The sequence below is a fragment of the Elaeis guineensis genome, chromosome 10 (genome assembly GCF_000442705.2).
Source record: "Elaeis guineensis isolate ETL-2024a chromosome 10, EG11, whole genome shotgun sequence".
Lineage (NCBI taxonomy): Eukaryota > Viridiplantae > Streptophyta > Magnoliopsida > Arecales > Arecaceae > Elaeis > Elaeis guineensis.
Genome location: NC_026002.2, coordinates 2,574,860 through 2,596,376, shown reverse-complemented (window position 1 = coordinate 2,596,376; position 21,517 = coordinate 2,574,860). Strand labels below are relative to the sequence as shown.

The 21,517-nt window shown below is 35.1% G+C and overlaps 1 protein-coding gene across 3 annotated transcripts; it reads left to right on the top strand.

Annotated features, from left to right (window-relative positions):
* Positions 1-6,731: 6,731 nt before the first annotated feature.
* LOC105053210 (protein FLX-like 3) lies at positions 6,732-17,518 on the top strand. Of its 3 annotated transcripts, none has more exons than XM_010934296.4 (5): positions 6,732-6,888; positions 16,234-16,768; positions 16,937-17,073; positions 17,146-17,289; positions 17,433-17,518. In XM_010934296.4, the coding sequence occupies exons 2-4, from the start codon at positions 16,242-16,244 to the stop codon at positions 17,286-17,288; spliced, it is 807 nt and encodes a 268-aa protein (XP_010932598.1). In that variant the 5' UTR covers positions 6,732-6,888; positions 16,234-16,241; the 3' UTR covers position 17,289; positions 17,433-17,518. The 3 variants fall into 3 exon arrangements, with proteins under 3 accessions (XP_010932598.1, XP_073100860.1, XP_029122883.1); XM_029267050.2 differs by adding an exon at positions 15,248-15,325 and having other exon boundaries at positions 6,753-6,888; positions 17,146-17,518; XM_073244759.1 differs by having other exon boundaries at positions 17,146-17,518.
* Positions 17,519-21,517: the final 3,999 nt, after the last annotated feature.

Below are 21,517 nucleotides of genomic sequence, written 5' to 3'. Positions count from 1 at the left end.
CTGGATTACTTTGAGTAAGTCAGGAATGTTGACCCTTTGAGTTAAAAAATTATGATAGATGATATGGTTTGATACAAAAAATTTATTGATATTAGAAAGAATAATATTTTAAAATTTTGAATTATTTTAGATATCCTAATGTGATTTTTAAAAGAAGTGCTTCCACCTACTATGCTATAAAAATATTTAGCATCCTGATTTGAGGATGAGTGGACCCTTGATTTTTTATTTGAGATTTAGAATATTTTGAGATAATTTTTTTTTTATCCTAGAATTAAATTTTATAATTCTCTATTTATTAGAAAGAATTTGAGATGGTTTTTGAATAATAATTTTGATCTTAGATTATTATACTCAAATATTTAGCTTCAGGATATAATAAAATTTGAAGTTTGAACTCTTTTGATTATTATTATTTCTTTACTAAATGAAAAAGATTGAGGTTATCTATTGATATTGATGATTGTTCTACAAAAGATGGATTGGAGTTATTTATAATTTAATTTGATAATAAATGATTAATTAAGAATAGTTAATATTTAGATAAAGCAAATTGATATACTTACTTAGAATAGAGACATTGATTTTGATTATAAGAAAAATATAGTTTTGATTTAGATCAATTTTTGAGTTATTATTTTTATTATGGAATGACTTAATGATAAAATTTGCTTCAAGAATTAGAATATTTAAGAGTTTGAGGGTTTGAATAAAAAATTTCGATGACTAGAAATAGTATATTGATTCAATCAACAATGATGATATTGATCTTTATGAAATGACTTAATGATGAAGTTGTATCGAGAATTAAAATATCAAAAGTTTGAGAATGAGATTGAAATGATAAATCTTCAACTTTTGAAAGTATGAATAAGAGAAAATATTTTTGAATTTTGATTGATTGGGACGTCATCAAATGATTCACATAAGTATATTTTTTCTATCTTATGATGGGTTGAAATTAAGAATGGATAATATTTAAAAAATAAATAAATAAATAAATGATGATGAATGAAGTTTTATGCAAGAATAGAGACATTGACCTTCTTCTATTCACAAGAGATAGATTTGATTTTAATTTGAGTCATGAGATATTGAACATTAATTTTTACAGGAAATGAGATCATAATTTGAAATCTTGAAACATTGAAAATCTTTGAGATGTTGATCTTGATAAATAAGAAAATGAATGGTTTTGTTTCAGATCAATATTTGATGTATTGACTTTTTCTTTATAAAATAATTTAAGAATGAATTTTATATCAAGAATTAGAATATTGAAATACTTGTGGATGAGATTCAAGTAAGAAACTACGAAGACTCAAGCAAAAAAAATTTCGAGGATGAAATTTCTTTTAGAGGGGAAGAATGTGATGGCCCGGCCCGAGTAACGAATCCCACCCACAAAGCCCAAACGAAAAAAAAAAAAGAGAAGAAAACTGGGGAGAAGACTCCCGAAGGGAGTCTTCTTCCTCTCTCGTCGGCTCCCAATCGGAGTCGGAAAGAGCCCCCCTCTAGCTCTATTTAAGGAGGAGAACCCTCCTCTCTCTCTCTCACCAAAGACCCGAGATCCAGTCGGCGGCAATGCCGGAAAACCATCGTGGAGACCCGTCCCTGTGCCCGTCAATTACTTACCGGAAAAGCCTCCCCGGCATCGAAGGTAAGCCTCCTCTCCTTCCTCTCTTCTCTCCTTTCCTTTCCATGCCTGTGTGTACGCTCGCGGCGACCGGAGTCGTCGGATTTTGTTGCGGAAAAAACTTTATTTTTGCCATTTTTCTTCGATTTTCGACGCCGGTGGTCACCACCGACAACCGGTTTGGTCCCTCCGGGCCATGGGATCGTCGGCCCTTGTCGCCGGCCACCGCCATGCCGGCTGCGGCCTTGGTCGGCCGAGCAAAGGAGGGACCACCTCGTCCCCTGTTTCGGCCCAAGTTAAAATCGAGAAGAAGAAAAGAAGAAGAAGAAGAAGGAAAAGAAAAGAAAAAGAAAAAAAGAAAAGAAAAAAAAAGAAGAAAGAAAGAAAAGAAAAAAAAAAGAAAAGAAGAAAAAAAAGAAAAAAAAAAAAAAGAAGAAAAAAAATAAAATAATAATAATATAATAATAATAAATAGGATTTTTCTCCTCTCTCTTCCGTGAAGAAAAAGAAAAAAAAAAGAAGAAAAAAGAAAAGAAGAAAGAAAAAATAAAATAAATTAATTTATAAATAATGATATAAATAATAAAATATGAAAAGAGAGTTTCTCTCTCTTCCCTCTCTTCCTTCAATTTGAACTAGTATTTTCTCTCTATAGAATTGGACTTTCTCTCTCTTTAAGTTATTTCTCTCTTCTAATATTTTTAGAATCTTGAGAAGAATGATGATGAATTTAAATGATTCTAGTGATGGATTTTTGATCTGTAATCATCGAACGATACATCGACATCCACTTTGATCAAATTAGTATTTTTAGATTTTAATTTTTATAATTTTATTAAATTATCTATATAATAATTTCAGCATGATTTGATCTGATCGATCGGATTTGTTGAATCATATTGTCTGAAAATTCAAGATGAGTTTTCTCTCTCTAGAATTTTCTCTCTCTAAAATATTCTCTCTTATTTCTCTCTAAAAAGGTTAGTGATGAAGAATTTTTTTTAATAGTCCTAATCTGATTCTAATGAAGAATCCTGATCTATGGTTGTCAGACAGCGTACTGGCATCCACCTTAATCAGACCATGAATCTTTAGATTTGATCATCCATGATTTGATCTAGCCATGACTTGATTTGATCATGTTGATTTCACCAATCGAGATATTGGACCAATCGTAATATTGGATTGTATCACCTGATCAATTCGAATTGTACCTCATGAATTCTCTCTCCTCTAATTATCTCTCTCTATTGATTTTATGAAATCGATGAAGAAACTCGATCCGATCACTTCGAATCCGATTTGATCTGATAGTCAAACTTTGGATCGTTTAGGTCTAATTAGATTTTGATTAGATGAAATTAGATGATCGGATCCAATCTAAACCGTTGAAATATGGTATTCGTATTCTTTCTAATTATTGAAATTGATTCTGTATAGGATTGTGGATGTTTGATCATGGGATATCGCGAATATGTTCTACGAACAGAATTTTTGAAAAAAATTTATAAATTATGTAGATTTATTGGAATGCGTTCGAGATAAGTAATGTTTCATTTTTCTAGATTTATCGATAAATTATAATGTATTTTTCTGACATGATTTTAAAACGATGTATGAATTGGATGAATGGTATTTTGTTATGAAAATATCTTATTTGAAATGTTATGATGAAGCATGATTGAACATATTGATTCCATGATGCATTATATTGATTGATTTCGATACTACATGATTATATGTTTTATTATCGAAATTAGAATATGAAACATGATTTATGAAGAATTCTGATATAAGAACAATATGAATTGACAACCTGACTATATAAAGGACCCCGCAATGGGGGCATATACGTTGGCAATTGATTTGTCCTGAGGGTTCATGTCGCCAGAGAGACCAGCGACAAACCGCCAGAGAGACCAGCGGTTCCGAAGGACTTTACTGTCAGATGATTCGCAGCTCACCGCAAGAAGATACCGGTGTTATGACCCTGCCACAGAAAAATGTGGTCATAGCTCATGGTTGACGAAAAGAATTGAAGAACGAAAGAAATTGAAATCTCGAAAGAAACTTGAATTTTCAAAAAAAATAAATTTGGCATGAATTATAATTGCATAATTGAAATTGATTTCGAATTAATAAACTCTATATACTTATTTTTATAAATGATTATTTACTTAAATGCCTGATGAAATCTGTTGAGAAGTGATCGTTGCTTACTGGGCTGTCTAGCTCATTACCTCCTATTTTACTATTTTTACAGATGTTGAGGAATTAAGATGATACAAGATATGAATGGAAGAGTGATCAGAAGCAGAATCTCTATACTTTTATTTTCGGTTGAAAGTCTTATTGAATTTGATGTAAGGACTATGAATCATTATTGAATTTATTGAGACGTTAAAGAAAAAAAAATTTAGGTCGTTATATTTTGGATTTAAATTTTTGACTAATTATTCGCTGTTGTTTTAGGATAGTATGATAAGATGCCTTGCATGCTTATGGAAAGATTTTCTATGAGTATGCGGTGGTTGCCATGACCCTCGATTCACAATCTCGGATCGGGGGCGTAACAGGATAGTTGTATAATATCGGGACATATTACAATAGAAGTGGTTATTAGTGGAATGTTTACACGACATTAGTTATATTATGCTGCCATAGAGTCATCAAAGCAATATAATAGGGGTTAGTCCTAGATTTAGAGACTGATGATGCAGCCGATGACCACAAATCTCGAGGATTCATCAAACCAAGTTTAGGATGTGCTGAAGAAGCAAAAGGATCTCTAATTGGGTTGCAAAAAACATTAGGTTATGGATGCCTGTGAGCAAAAGATAACTTAGAGGGCATTCCAATAGGATGGGCTCAAAAAACCTGAACATGGGCTTTCTTTATTCAGAAAGAAACTGGAGTTTTCTGAAAATGTAAGAGAAAAAAAAAATATTTTGGGATCTTATGATAATTATAGAAGAAAGAAAATGATAAGACAACTACAAAGCTAAATTTCGATAAGAATAACTAGTTGGAGTCCCATTAACTAAATCTTTTGGACCAACCAAGATTGCACCAATCATCATTCTGGCTTCCCATGTCTCTATTGATGTTGCATCAGCTCTTCACAGGAATCACTAGAATTGAATCAAAAAAAAAAGAAAAGAAAAAAAAATATTAGAGTTGCAAAATAGATGAGATGTTGTCCAGATATGCAACCTAAGAGAAGGAGGATGAATTGAGTTCTTAAAAAGTTAAAGCAAGTATGTATACTAATACAATTTAATTAAGATAAGTGAGTGAGTTTAGAGTAGATTTCAGTAAGTGAAAAATTATATGCTAAGAGATAAGATGCAAAAGTACATAAAGGACAATGCACAGCAAATAAAAAGATTTCATAATGATTCGGTGCTAAACTCAACATCGATGTACATCTACTTCCCAAGAATCCATGCTTGAAAATTTTACTATAATCACAAAGATGATAGTTTGTTTGTTTTGCATGAATTCATAATTAATTCGGTTGATTTTGGTAAGAAATCAACTAAAGCTCCCAACCAAGCTTTTCTTTAGCTTAGTTTTACAACACCATCCAATTTCATGTTTGGACCAACCTTTCCAACTAGTTTCACACCCTTGAAACTAGTAACAAACAAAATATTATAGGAGAATAAAGAACAATTAAACAATTACGAGCAAAAATTAAATGAACTCTTTGAAATCCAATGAAATCGAGGTGGATTGGTCATTTTGCATTCTATAGATAACTCAGCGCCTATAAACCTGTATCAATTCTCTCGTGCCACATTGAATGGCAAGTAAGCAAGTAAGACCGAGGTAAGACCAAGGAAGTTGCACAACATTACTCTCAAACAAAACATTTACAACTCTTTGCAACCATCTTAGTTATTAGAAAATAAGAGGGGTAACTTTATTTGGATATATTAAAATTGTTAACACGTTAAATTATAAAAAATTATTATTAGAATATTTCTACCACATATATTTTGGATCAACCATTAAAAAACCATCATACCACCCAAGAAGCCATAAGTCCTTGATTGCATAATAAGAGTCTCAGGCTCTCCAAGAAATCTTAAACAGTTTCATAGGATATATCAACACCTACTACATACTAAGATCTTTTTAAAATTATTATTCACCATGTGACATATTTAATAGGCTCCACATATAATTGCAAGTGCATTATGGGGCTGTTTAGATGCTTGTGGATTTTCTTAAAAAGTAATAACTTGTTTTTTCATAAAAGTCACTTCTACATCAAGTTTGGTGAAAAAACTTATGAAAACAATCAAAGAACCCATTCAATTCAATTTTTCTGTAAACTTGTTTTACCAAAGCTTATTAACCAAACAGGCCTAAGTTCTCAAACAATTTATCATTTATCTATTTCCACATGAGGATTCCAATTCCAAAGAAAAATCATAGTTTTCTTTGTTCTCTTTCCCTCTTTATATATTAAAATTATTATATATCCAAGTTCTCTTTCCCTCTTTATATATTAGAATTATTATATATCCAATACTCTTATCCAATACTCTATCAATGGATGATAAAAAAATAGTATTATGAGTAGACTCCCATATGCATTCTAAACAATTAAAGAAAATGACAACCAAAGGGTTATCTACTAACATAATTGAAGAAGGGGATCCAAAATGAGGGTGCCAATCAAGTTGGGCGAACAAGATATAAGTTTGATCGAATATATGATAAATCAAAAATTTATCAATTTAATTCGATCTATTTATTAAATAAATTAAAAATTTATAATTAAATTTGATCATTTTATTAAACAGATGATCTAGTTGAAAAAAATCCAACGGGCTAAACGGTCTAGCACTGCCATCTTAGTACTACTAGAACTGATCATGGGTCGAGTCTCGGGTCCAAATTTATTTATTTTTAATCGAACTTCGGGTTAGATATATAAAAATTTGATATTTTTTAGGCCCAAATCCGGCCCGTCTAAGTACTACTCGTGATGCAACAACTGTTATTTTGAAGGCCCTGGTCGAAGTTGTGGTTCGGGCAAGAGTTGGGTCAAGTACCCGTTAACCCGGGAAGCGACCCAGTTTCTCAGATATCTCCTTCCCGTTCCCAAATCCCTCTCATTCGTGCCCTAAGCGAGAGAACGGGAGAAGGGTAGAACTACGGGGAGTGGTGATCGGTAGTTCCGGCGGTCGGAGAGCGGCAATTAGTGGCAGCCGCTGCGTTCGTCGACGGGGTCAGCTCTCGTAAGTTTTTTTTTTTTTTACTCTCTTTTTCTTCTCTTGTCTCCTGCTCTTTCTTCCTTTTTCTGTTACATTTTTTATTATTTTTAGTATTTGGCCGCCGCTCGATTTCTAGTGGCGGGGATACCGGCGGTGGGTAAAGCTTCCTCCCACTTGTTGGCTGATTCTATTAGTGCCCAGCTGCGTGCTGATACGAAAAAATCAGAAAATAGAAAGATAAAACTAAAATTTAAACTGTGTTCGTTTTGTTTCTTTCGTACTAGATTTGAATCGTATTATTTATATATTTTTTTCATGGAATTTCGTGCATGGCTACTGGAAATGTTTCGTACTAATTGGCTTTAAGAATCTTGAATTGCTTTTGAACATGAAACATGAACCTAGAATCTCTTTAGGGTATGGAATGTTATGGGACAGTTGGATGAAGTTAAATCCATTCAATCAACAAGTTATAGAACGGACCTTACAAGATTTGGTTGTGCCAAATTCAATATTTTTGATAAGAAAGACCACATGAGTGGTGCTTTTGAAACAAAAATGCGATATGTATGAGTGTGGACCCACAAATGAATTAATAGGTATTTTTAAGGCAGTATTCAAATTTATCTGAAAATTCTATAATGAGGAGATTTCCCTTTGGCATTCGCCACATTAGGATGTCTTTCTTTACATTTTTAGCGGGAAAGCTCATCGGGAAATGCAAAAGTAATACTGCATTTAGAAATTAGGAGCTCTAATATCGTGATCATTAAAAAATAGTACTTGATATTCTGTAAGAATAATAAACAAATTATCCTTGTGAAGTCTGATGAGTGGTTTTGAGAAATGTCAACCACAAGAAATGCAAAACTAATGTCTAAACTTGGTCTCCAGAGTTATATGGCACTAATAAAGATGCATACTGAAAAGAAAGGTAAAAGCATTTGGGAGTGGGTGTTAGTTCTAGTGGTACCTGGACTCTCTCATCTAGCTCAAAGAATCTTTGTTGGACATGTGTTAGCAAGTTGGACATGGATGGGATATTCTTGATGTTCATCAAATTCCTTGATTGCCAATTCTATGAATAGGAGTAGAGTTTGGCTCTCCGATGAATGAGTTTGACCCATCATAATGACATTAGAAGTGGCTCTATTTTTCTAGCTTGGTTAAGATGGGAGGTAATTGAAACAAGCATTGTGAAACATCATATATGTTTTATCCTTGAGATAGTTTTGGATTTTACACAATGAACATGAATTTCCGTAGTGCCACTATTAGTAAGACAAATGATACTAAGATTTTAACTAGTCCTAGAACTTCTAGAGATGATATGCTAGTCCCATTTGTCACTTGATTGTTTTATGTTTTCTAGATGCAGTCACTGAGCAGCATTATATATCATCATTTATCCTTGTAGCCGCTTCTGAGAATCTGTAAAAGCATCACTGATTTACTATTACTGTGATAAACCTATTTCTTTATGCGCAAAGAAAATCACGGTCATAATCATTGAAATCGATAGTGATCAATAGTGACATAATGAATTAACTGGTCACTGTTATGTTAGAACTACGAAGTATAACTTTTTCAATTTTATATTGAAGATGTGACTTCTTGCCAGAAAATATTGAATATGTCGCAGACTAATAAATATTGTCCTCTAATATTTTATTTGTTATGTGTATAAAATTGAAATAAAATTTGATTTAGTTGTAATTATTGTAATTATTTTTCACAAGGTGTTCCTATATCTCATTTTTTACCTCTTGCCTGATCCCTTAGAAGTGTTTCCAAATCTAATGTGAGTCCAATGGGTGAAAGGACTAGATTTTTATATCTATCTCATATTAAAAAATCTGAAGTTGAAGATTAATGATTATACAAAAAGTTATAGTGTCTTATATTAAAAATTATGACTACAATGCACTTGCATGTGATGGTAAAATTAATGTATGTTGAGGGAGAATCTTGTTAATTTGGTTAATTGAAACCAAAAAAGGTAATTTTTGTGGAAATGTGATGTAAAAATTATACCATCTGTACTGAAGCTATACTTATGATTTTAAAGTAGTTATGTTGAAGTGAAGAATAAAATCATCTCATTATTAACTTGACCTAAGTTACATATATATATATATAGACATCATATAGGGCCTAAAAGCCCACTCAACATAACTACTAATAAGTAGACTACCTACAGGCCCACATGACCTAAAGTCCAATATATATGTTTTTTCTTAACACTCCCTCTCAAGCTGGAGCATAGATATTAATCATGCCCATCTTGTTACAAATGTAATCAATCCTAACCCGGGTAAGACTTTTTGTAAATAGATCGGCCAGTTGATCTTCTAAGCATATGTAATTGGTGGAAATAAGCTTTTGCTAAATCTTCTCCCTCACAAAGTGACAATCAACTTCAATATGCTTCGTCTGCTCATGAAACACTGGATTTGATGTGATATGCATAGCTGCCTGATTATCACACCACAGCTTCATAGGAGAAGAATGTGTAAAATCAATTTCTTTTAGAAAATGTCGAATCTACATCAATTCACATGTCGTTTGTGTCATGACCCGATATTCAGATTCTGCACTTGACTGAGACTCTATATTTTGCTTCTTATTCATCCAAGATACTAGATTTTCTCCCATAAATATACAGTATCCTGTTGTAGACTTCTTATTATTAGATGAACTTGCCCAATTAGCATCAGTGAACCCCTCAATTTGTATACCATCATGATCTCCATACATAATATCTTTTCCTGAGGCTCCTTTTAAGTACCTCACTATACGGATTAAGGCATCCCAATGTACAGTAGTTGGTGCTGACATGAACTGACTCAATGCACTCACAGGAAATACAATGTCTGGACGAGTGATTGTGAGGTAGTTGAGTTTTCCAACAAGTCTTCTGTATTTTTTTAGTTTAGTAAACATCTTCCTCTCTTCTGCTACAAGTTTGACATTTGGATCCATACAAGTTTCGCAAAGCTTTGCTCCAAGTAGATCAGTATCTGTCAAGAGATCTAGAACATACTTTCTTTGAGAAAGAAATATACCTTTATTCGAGTGAGCCAGTTCAATCCCAAAGTATTTCAGTTGTCCCAAATCTTTTGTCTGAAATCTTGTCCGAAAAAACTCCTTCAGTGAAAAAAATACTCTGTGCGTCGTCCTGTAATCACAATATCATCAACATACACAATCAACAAAATACAACCATTGTCAGTATGTTTGAAAAATACAATATGATCACATGCACTCCTCTTCATGTCAAACTCTATCACCACATCACTGAACCTGCCAAATCAAGCTCTGGGAGACTGCTTCAATCCGTATAATGATTTTTTTTAATTTGCACACCCTACCATACTCCCCTTGAGTAATAAACCCAGAGAGTTGCTCCATATATACTTTTCTTGCGAGTCACCATGAAGAAATGCATTCTTGACATCTAACTGATACAAGGGCCAACAACAAGTAGCAGCTAAGAAAATAAATATGCGAATAGATGTCATCTTAGTCACAGAAGAGAAAGTATCAGTATAATCCACACCATAAGTTTGGGCATATCCCTTAGCTGTCAAATGAGCTTTCAATCTATCAACAGAACCATCAGCCTTCATCTTCACCACATATACCCACTTACATCAAATAGTACGCTTATCTGATGGGAGAAAAATCAAGTTTCAAGTGCATTAGCCTCAAGAGCCGACATTTCTTTCTCCATAGCTGTCCTCTAGCCATTGTGTGACAACGCCTCATCTAGTGTCTTAAGAATAGTCATAGAATCAAGAGGTAACAAAGGAGCGGGTTGACTATGATAAATGGTTATGGGAAACAAAAGATAAAATAGGATGGGTACAATTGTGTTTATCTTTTCTGAGAGCAATAGGCAGATCAAGATCAGAATCAGACGATGCGGAAGTCGGTAGGGATGAGGTAGCCGTTGGTGGATCTGCTGGTTGAGGATCTGCAACATTTGACTAGGGAGGTTTATCTTGACAAGTGTAGACATAAGTAATGGGAGGACGAGGTGGATTAGATGAAGCAATAGAGGTGGGATAACTGACTTTATAAATCACGAAGTCCTTCGTAGACTCCATCTCAGAAGTAGAAGGAGAGGGACTAGCAAAGAAAGAACTCGATTCAAAGAAGGTGACATCTCGAAACACAAGATATTGATTTAACATAGGAGAATAACATCGGTATCCCTTTTGTGTACGGAAGTGCCCAAAAAGATACATTTTAGTGACTGAGGGTCCAACTTACGGACCTCGGATCTCATATCCTGTACAAAACAAGTGCAGCCAAATGTCTTAGGAGGAATGGAAAACAATGACCGAATAGGGAACAAAATTGTATAAGGTGCAAAGCCATTAAGAATAGAGGACGGTATGCGATTTATAAGAAATGCAACAGTATGAACTGCATCCATCCAAAATAGTTTAGGTATTCTCATTTGAAACATTAAAGTTCTAGCAACTTCCATAAAATGACGGTTCTTCTTCTCAGCTATCCCATTTTGTTGAGAGATAACAACACACGATGATTCATGGATAATGTCATTCTGTGTCATATAGATGTTATAATTTTTTGGCATTATCACTATAAAGAATACAAATATTGTAATTATACTGAGTACGAACCTCAGAACAAAAAGCAGAGAAAGTATAAAACAACTCAGATCGAGATTTCATTAGATGTAATCAAGTACTTCTTGAATAATCATCAACAAAAGTTACAAAATATTGAATGCCAGACTTGAAAGTAGCAGGATATAGACCCTAGACATCTGAGTGTACTAGATCAAAAAGAGGCAAGACTCGTTTATTCACTCTTGGAGGGTATCACATCCGATGATGTTTGGCAAACTCACACGACTCACAAGACTAACTAGTTACTGAACTTAACTCAAGACACATTTTCTTCAAGGCTTCGAGGGATGGATGACCAAGACGACAATAAAGCTGGAATGGAGAGATGTTACAACTGACGGTCGATGCAACAACAGATGAGATAGTAGTAGCAACGTCATCCAGCAGATACAACCCATTTGACTCACTTCCCCTACCAAGGATCTTTGAGTCGATAGATCCGGAAACAAACAGTAGTTAGGAAAAAATGTAACACAGCAATGTAAGACTAATGATTTGGTTAACAGATATTAAGTTAAAATGAAATTTAAGAAGATATAAAACAAAAGACAAGGGTAGCAAAGAGGTAATGGATGTATCTCCACTACCTAAGATTTTGGTAGTAGATCCATCTGCTAGTGTTACATTAGAAAACTCATCAGACGGTTTATAATGGGATAAGATACCTTGATCACTTGTCATGTGGTCGGTGGCACCTGAGTCAATGATCCAGTGTCGGGATGAGGATGAAAGGTAGGTGATAGGGTTACCTGTCTTAACTAGAGTAGCTTTCGAGGAGGATGTCGACCGTTGAGATTGTTGAAATTGGGTGTACTTGATAAACTCCTCATCAGACATGACTACGGTGCAGCCCTCAGGGTGATGAGTAATTGAATCAACTGAATATAATACAGCATGAGCAAACCTGGCTCTGATACTAGTTATTGGATCTTAGCCCCTAACCTACTTCTCAAAAGATAATTGTCTAAGAGAAGACGGGGTTTATTTGTCTTTATTAACCACACAGAATCCTGCAATCCTGAGTTGATCCGCATCAAGTCAAATCACCCTCATGCGATAAGCTGGATGGTCAGTCCCATTTAATCTCTACCAACTCACAGGATTTGTTGTCACATCATCAGCCATCCTCCGGCTGGCAACCCCTCCCTGAGTTTCACTAGGTGTGCGCTGGCACATGGCTAACAATCTCCCCCCCCCCGATATTCGGAGGGCCTATCGGGTTTCGAACCTACAACCTTGCTCTGATACCATGTTGAAGTGAAGAATAAAATCATCTCATATTAACTTGGCCTGAGTTACATATATATATATAGACATCATATAGGGCCTAAAGGCCCACTGAACATAACTACTAGAGAAATTCTTTGTGCACTATGGGCGATGTAGAACCGTGCGCACCGCCTGCGGTGATTGACTCACACACGGGCCGGAAGAATTTTTTTTTTTGCGCACCGCGTCCTAGCCCCACACGAGTCAATCACTGCGGGCAGTGCGCACATTCTGCACTGCCTGCGGTGCACAAAGAATTTCTCTAACTACTAATAAGTAGACTACCTACAGGCCCACATGACCTAAAGCCCAATACATATGTTTTATTCATAACAAGTTACAATAAAGAGTGCAAAATTAACCAGCACTTCTATGCATTACGTGGATAACAAAAAATATGCACCACCTTTAATAAGATATCTAGTATGAATCTTAGTAGATCATAGAATACAATCAAATTTCTCTCATGAATGTTCCTTTAGGATTAATGCTAGTGCCTCATGACCCACAAGATGAATCCTATTCCTGTTCACAAGTTTCTTATGAATTGATAGGTAAAGTTTAGGTGTTATTTGACTGGAGCATCATTGTCCAACTATGCAAAATGTACATGCTTGCTTCCACTTGTTAAATTACACATTTGCAATTTTTTTTTTGGGGGGCAACTGAAAGTAAAATTTTATTCTTTCAAAATCTAATTATCTACCTAAAATACTTCTTCAAACTGGATTCAAAACTATTTTGATGTCTTGTCATCCTATAAAGGTACACGTAGGCCTTATGACCCTTGTAAATGGCATATTTCAATGTCTGAAAGATACAAAACCTGTATACCAAAATCAAAATAGCTGTACATCAGTCCAATGGTCACAACATAGTTGTTTCATGCTAACCATCATTATTGGATATGCCAGTCAACTTAGCGAATAATCCTATGACCTTAATTATACAAATGATTGTTAATTCAGTAATTCCACAGCAATAAAATTGAAAGACCATGGTCTCAAGTGGATAGTACTCATGTATAGTTGACCTACAAATTTGCTCCCTTAGGCCAATGTAAAGTAGTATCAATTTTTGTTGCTTATAATCACATGTAGAGGCACAAAAACGTGGGATTGACATCTTTCTCTCTCGAGAGCCACAATCAATAGCAACATTCTTGAGAAATTCGGAACTCTAGTTGGATGACAGTTGTAGTTCCAGCAGTTTGAGTAGTTTTCGTTCTAGAGGTATTGACTTCTTATATGGTTGCATACACAGTTAGCAGTCAAGAAATGAATACATTATCATAGTTGAACTGTCATGTACTAGGCTTGTTGATGCATGTTCAGAAGAATGGTGTGATGCTATGCAATAAGGCTATAATATCTCGGTCTTAAAGAGCATATTCTTTTTGCGATTCTGAACTGAATCATTTTTTGGATCTAAATGATTTGCTTTTGGTTGGAAAATCTTCAACTCTGCTAATACCTAATTATAGCACAAAAATACATGATCATATATTTATTTACATATGCATGTCTCTCTCTGTAATATGTATGTATATAGGTCAGCTTGGTACCAAATCTGATTAATTATTTTAACAATCCTTTGCTATATTTTTATTTGCAAAAGATATGTTTTCACACGTTCCAAGTGCATAATATTTTAAAATTGTGAGACAAAGCATCAAAAAAGTCAGTAGTTTTCATTCAAAGTTGGTAAACCAAGTTAGTCTATATTAGAAGATAAGCTACACATAGAGTAAATAGTTTTTGACTGCCCCGGTCGCCCTTGTTTCAATCTAGCAGAGGCCAAGGAGCAAAATCCGGCCATTCGGGGGCTCCGTGGCCCTCCAGAAACCAGTGCTGGCCCTCGTGCCCTCCCCCGCACCCCCTCCCCCTCTCCTCTCTCTTTTCCTCTCTCCGATTCTCCCTCTCCCCTGCTCTCTCTATTATGTCGAATATGGGCAAAGTCATGTAGATTCACACGTATGTGTATACATGAATATATTATTTATGCATACTTTATAATATCATAATCTTAGCATATTGTTGTATTTTGTTCCAGGACTCTGAGTTAATTAGACATCTTTATTTTCGATATCTTTGATTTACCCAAGAAGGGGATTCGTATTTTATAATATCAAATTTCTTTGAACAAGATTTGTCTGTGATGATGATCTTTTCAGTTGTCATATTCATTTTAACAACATTGAGTAACCTCAAGGTTCTAGCTATGTTGACCAACATGAGCGTACTTTTGTCAGATCTTTTGGCTATGTTCAAAATCTTAGTAGTGGGAAATTTCTACTTATCATACTTGTGTCAGAATCTCGTCCTTGCAGCTGCTTTTTCCTAATCATTTCCTATTCCAAACTTTTTTAAGAGATCCATTTTCCTGTATCCATACTCCAAATCTACTACTAGATCTGCTCCCACTTGTGGCAACTGAGTTCAAAATATTGACAGATCTGGCGTGCAGATTTTGAGTCTTTAATTGTTGTGACTGGATCTTCTGGAAGATCTTCCATCTACTCTTCATTCCAGGTATCATCAGAAGCTTGCCCATCTTTGCCATATGTTATGCAGCCTAGTAATCCAAAAAATTGCTAGCACAATCTTGAGATTTGGACAGAGTTATACTTTAATTCAAGCATTCATTCAACACTTGGTAGGCCACCAAATAAACTTTTATTGGAAGTGTGCAGCCATATAGTTACCACAACATCTGCTGGTTATGCTCTTAAGATGAAAGCTGAAATACTTTCTAAACATATAAATGTTTCTTCTATTGCTTTTGATAGCATTATAGGCAGTTCACAATCGATTAATAGTCAAATTGGTTGAACTGCCAAAGAATCAATCTTGTTTAGTTGGAATTACTGCTGATTGAGTTCAGAGTATGATATCCTTAATTACCTGTTGTATGTAAAAGAGATACATTTTTTTAATAGGAAATCTAACCTGCAAGTGCAATCCACTCATATAGGATAATCTTTTGGATTAAAGTGTGATATCTGAGAATTTTCTACAATCAACTCTTCATACAATATCAAGACTGTGAATTTGAACCAAGTTCATGGCCGCTGCAATTCTATGTGAAACAATGTGTTGGTAAGAATGATTCCTTTGAAATGGACATTATTACTCTTGGATACTCTAATTTGTGGTTTCTTGAGATTTGATATTTCTTTTAATCATTTTTTACATCAAAAAATATATTTCTTTTGATAATTTGTTAGATATTTCATCCTTATAATGCTATGACCATGAAAAAGAGATGGATGTAAACTAATTGTGCTGCAACTGATTTAGTATTTCACCTATATCATTTTTGACATAGTGCACTGCGGTCTGATTTGTTCAACTTCTGCTTCTCTGTACTCTTCGCCGTGGATCATGTGTACTCATCTGGTTAACCATCATGTATTGCATTGTGTATTATCCCTTGTCAGGATTATTTATGGCTGGAAGGAATCGTATGCCCCGATACCCTGTAAATAATGAGCCACATGGCTTCCGTGAAGGACCTCCACCCCCTTTGCCCCGAGTACATGGACCCATGCCTCTACACCCTATTGAGGAGGAACTCGCAATGCAACATGATGAAATTAGGAGGCTTCTTGCGGATAATCGGCTTCTTTTTGAGGAAAATGTGGCTATTAAGAGAGAAATTGCTGCTGCTAAAGAAGAGCTCCATATGTTGAGTCAGGCCATCCCTAAGGTCCGTGCAGACAAAGAACTTAAGGCTAGGGAGTTGATCCAGAATGGTCTGAAGCTAGAGGCTGAGCTTCGTGCTCTTGAACCTCTGAAGGCCGAGGTACTGCAGCTACAATCCGAAGCACAGAAGCTGGAAGCTGTGAAACAAGAGATGACTGCAAAAGTTCAGAGTTTGTCCCAGGATCTGAAACATTTGCAGACTGAGAACCAGCAAGTGCCCACCTTGCAAGCTGAAATCGATGGCCTACGTCAGGAGCTTATCAGAGCCAGGTTTGCAGTTTTATGATCCTTTCATTGCTTATGTCTTGTATTTCTTTTCTCTCTTACAGACAAATGAAAACAAGAAGAAATACTTCGATATGTGAAGCCAAATAATGTGTAAATTATTTGATTAGCTTGTTCCACCTTAACAATATTATATATGGATCACATTGACAGGACGGCATGTGAGTATGAGAAGCAGGCAAATGCTGAGCAGATGGAACAGAGGCAAGCAATGGAGAAAAACCTTGTTTCCATGGCTCGAGAGCTTGAGAAGCTGAGGACAGAGCTGGAGAGGAGATCCAGGGGACCTGGTAATTTTTTCCCCTATTTACTTAGGTATTGAGCCAGTTCTGGATAACTAGGCCTCCAAACTTGTTTTATAGGTGCTGGGGCTTATGGAATTTTGAACGGCAGCCCTGACATGGGCTACCCAGGTGTGTTTGGTGATGGCTATGGTGGTGAGAAAGGCCGTTATGGCACTGGTCCTTGGGCATCTTATGAACAGCATGGTCTTCCTCGCTATTGAGGTGTTCCATCCTTCTTCCAAGTTATTAAGACCTTGCTTTTGTTTTTTGGAGCTATGATTTCTCAATGAGTCTGCTCTGTGCATATTGTCTGAGTTTAGGATTTATGGTTTATTTTAGAGATAAACTGTTCAGATTCTCAACAGGGTAGAAGAAACTGTTTTGGCTGGCTTCAGTGGAAATGCACTCATATCCTTTGTTATGATTTTATATTTTCTTTCCCTTTTCCTAACCATTAAGTCGGATAAAACCATGGATGTTGATAGACCTTGGACCACAGCCGGCACTCATTGTGGTAAAGCTTTTTGGTTAATAGTACCTATCATATTTTTGTAACCATGTTAAATCTTATTATTATCAGTTCTCAATTAACCAGTGCATCGGTTAGTTGATTGGCAGTGATTTTCAAACCTTATAGACCGGGATTTTTCCTGGTGAGTGAGTTTCACCTAACTGTAAAATGCCCAGGTCAACTTATAAACATTATTTAATCACCTTTTTGAGATAACAAAATGAACTTAACTCTCTGATTTTGATGCCTGTTAAGGTGTACAGGTGGAAAGTTGTTAAGGGTTGGTCATGCGATTCTTTTTTTCTATTTTATCTTTTTACATAAAAAATAGGGTGCATGAGGATTTAGATAACCATGAATTTGAACTGCATCATTATTTCTCTCTAGATAAATAACATTTTGAGTTAGAAATTTTCTGCCTTCAATTAAAAACTTAGATTTTATTTAATGAAATGCTGAGACCAAGTTGTTTGCAACATTTGTTACTGGCCAACAAAAACCAGAGTTTGCTGAGCATGTCAGCGGATTTAAACAATTGGCTTGGAAGTCTAGGATGTTTCGTGTTATGGACTGATTGAAGAAATTTTTTTTTTTCGATCTTTTCTATCTTTTCATTTGTTCTGTTTTATTTCAATATCCTTTTGTTCTATGCCCGGTGATCAACATGGTAGAGCATTCTGCTCTAAATGTATCCATGTCAAAAGCAAGGCCAGCAAGATAGATTGCAGACATTACAGCAAATGACCTAGCTAATCGATTTTATTTTTTTTGAGGGGTCTTGTGGTACTTGCATGTTACCCTTCAGACACGACAGAGCAATGAAAATGTTTAGATATGTTTGGGTGTCTGATTTCTACCCCGGGAAAGCTTCAGTTTCTCAGGACAAACAGAAAAACCAGCAATTGACATAGATTACGTTCTTACAAATTGACATTAATTAACCCATATCTCCTAGGCTACTACAAAAGATAGAATTTAGGTGGAAGAACTAGGCTGGAATTAAAACCCTTTTGGACATGGGAAGAAAAGTTGCAAGCTAGAAGATGTGGAAAGGCTAAACAATACCAACGGATCAAGTCCGTCTTGGTTGCCGACACTGCTAATATGCCAACCAGATTGTAGGTTAATGGGCACATCAAGGTTGATGGAAATACATCATCTTCTGATGGTCCAGTATGTGCTTGATGATGATGCTCCATGCCTAGGATTGTAGGCAACAAATCATCCTCCTGTGGAGGCCTTTTAGTGGGACCAATGTAGTTGAGAATTAGCAAGAATATATCGTGTACAGGCCGCGATGCAAATCTTTGCACTAGATGTGCAATTGATGTATATTAGTCTCTTTATGTTGATATATTTTCTTGGATGCTCAAATGTGATGACTTGCATGTATCATTCAGTCTTGGAATGGTGTGGGCTTCTTGGATGGTAACTGAGCTAGAGCTGTTGTCACCATTCAAATCTTTACACAAAAGAGCGTATCCTACTCAAAGGTTTTTATTGGTTAAATCTGTTAGTGGTAGCAGTATTAGTATTATGTTTTCACAAGCATGCAAAAATAAACTCAGCTGCACAACTAATGCACCACGTCAACTACAGTGCATAGTTATAGGGCATCCGTACGCTACATGATTATATTAATAATTACATGATGAGCGTGTGCGTGTGCGTGTGCGTGTGCGACCAAAAAAAAAAAAATGTTATAATGTTACGACGGCTTCTTAACAGTTTTAGGGCCCCCATTTTATGTTGTGCGCACGCGCGTGTGCACATGCTTTTTGTGCTCTGGAACTTGATTTTAAATAATAGCTATTAGATGGCAATTATCCTACCACAACAAAGCCTTACATGGTGAGAAATGACCGAAAAAATTTATCAATTTCACTATCTAATTGATTAAGTATTATATCTTAGACTAACAGGTATGCAACTCTGCTGTCGATCGATCCGAACCTTTTGTTTGTTTGCTTCTTGTCCTGCGCATATGAGACCGGGAGAGAGAATGAGTAGATCATCGTCACTGGGTCGGCAAATAACCCCTTTTCTTAGATCTATTAATTAAATGTTCATTGCTCACCAAAAGCCACAACCATTCTCCCGCACCAGGATGAAAGTAGACCAGACAAGGTTCATATCAAATGAAAAGGTTTTACTTCAAAGTCCGGAGGGCGGGAGGGACAGTTTTGGAAGGTTTTACTTTATAACGTCACTTTGTTTGCAGCTCTGGAAAACATGAAAATTTTTGTGGCTGGCAGCAAAGAACTTGATGAGGGTGGGCTCCGCCGCTTGTCCCCGGCCAGCACACGGCAACCCTCTCTCACCACAGGTGCAGCTCGAGCAATCCACCAACAGCCGACAGGTTTAGACCGGGATTCATGCCCAAGCCAATCCATTTCTTGAAAAAAAAAAGAAAAGGAGAAAAGTAGGAGGAGATAAAGGAAAGGTTTCAAGGTTGATGGTGATTCTGTTTTCTGTAATGCTGAGATTGAATCCATCGATCATCTTTGAAGTTTTCCGGACCCTCAACATCAATAGTCGTCCTCCCTCACTGTTCTCCTTGTGGGCGGACAATCTCTTTACCATATTAATACAATTTAAATTTTTTTATCAATTTAATATAAATTTTATTTTTTATAAAAATAATATAAAATTTATAAAATATTATTTCAAATGATATTTTTTGAAAAAAAATATCATTTGAAATAGCGTTTCTTTGATTCGAATCAGCATCCACGTAAAATCCTATCACAAAAAAATAAAAAATATCGTTTTGAATGACGTTTATTAAGAAACGTCATTCAAAATGGCGCTTTTAGAAATGTCATTCAAAATGATGTTTTCATATTTTTATATATTAAAAAAAATTAAAAAACGTCATTCAAAATGACGCTTTTAGAAATATCATTTAAAATTATGTTTTCATATTTTTATATATTAAAAAAAATGATGGCCCTTTTAAAAATGCCATGCGACATGGCGTTCCTAAAGACATCATTGAACATAATATTTTTCTCTTTTTTTTTCGTTACATCAATTTTTTTGAATGCGATATATTTTCTCATTATTATTTTTTTTTTTATGCATGATATTATATTTTAAACTAATTTAAATAGTTCTTTTAACATGATATTTTCTTTTCTAATTTTTTTCGAGACATATTTGAAGATCATGACAAACCATATAGCATGCTGACACTTGAAATTAAACAAGCAAAATATCTAAAATTCTGATAGAAATAATAATTAATAATATAAGATATAACAAAAATATATAGTTTACAAAAAAAATTCTACAGTACTACAAATCAAAAAAATACTAAGTCCCACAAGGATGTCATGGTGCCCATGGCCGCTTAGATCTTCTCACGAAGGTTCTCAACGGTCGCTCCTGCTCCTATGTCACCTGTGATGGCCCTTTTTCTATATTAGTGGACGTCTCTGAGCATGCATATCAGGAATAATAAGTGCTATTGAAGCATCTACGAGCTGAGTGACCTCCTCAACCCCCTCATTTGGATCCAATGAGGATCTATAACGAAAAAATCAGACCACTCAGATGAAGAGTCATGATGCCAACTCGGATTCGGTGCTGTCATCTGGGGCATGTAGGAAGATAAAGACCCTGACATCTGTAGATCAAAAAATGATGGCATATGTCCAAATGATGTTTTTAAGATAATTTTTTTCCTCACCTTAACCTTCAGTCCATGATATATTTTATTTATATTTTTAAGTCAATTTTTTTGGATGCATGATATATTTTCTCATTATTATTTATACTTTTTTGGTATATGATATTATTTTTTTAAACTAATTTAGATAGCTCTTTTAACATGACATTTCTTCCTTAACTTTTTTCGAGACACATCTGAAAATCATGACAAACCATATAGCATCCTAATACTTGAATTAAACAAGCAAAATATCTAAAACTCCGATA

What these genes read in the sequence shown, in the direction of transcription:
- LOC105053210 (XM_010934296.4), top strand. Translation starts at nt 16,242, where the DNA reads ATGGCTGGAAGGAATCGTATGCCCCGATACCCTGTAAATAATGAGCCA. An exon ending in CAGGAGCTTATCAGAGCCAG is followed by an intron (nt 16,769 to 16,936) that starts GTTTGCAGTTTT and finishes TCACATTGACAG; the next exon opens with GACGGCATGTGAGTATGAGA. An exon ending in GAGGAGATCCAGGGGACCTG is followed by an intron (nt 17,074 to 17,145) that starts GTAATTTTTTCC and finishes CTTGTTTTATAG; the next exon opens with GTGCTGGGGCTTATGGAATT.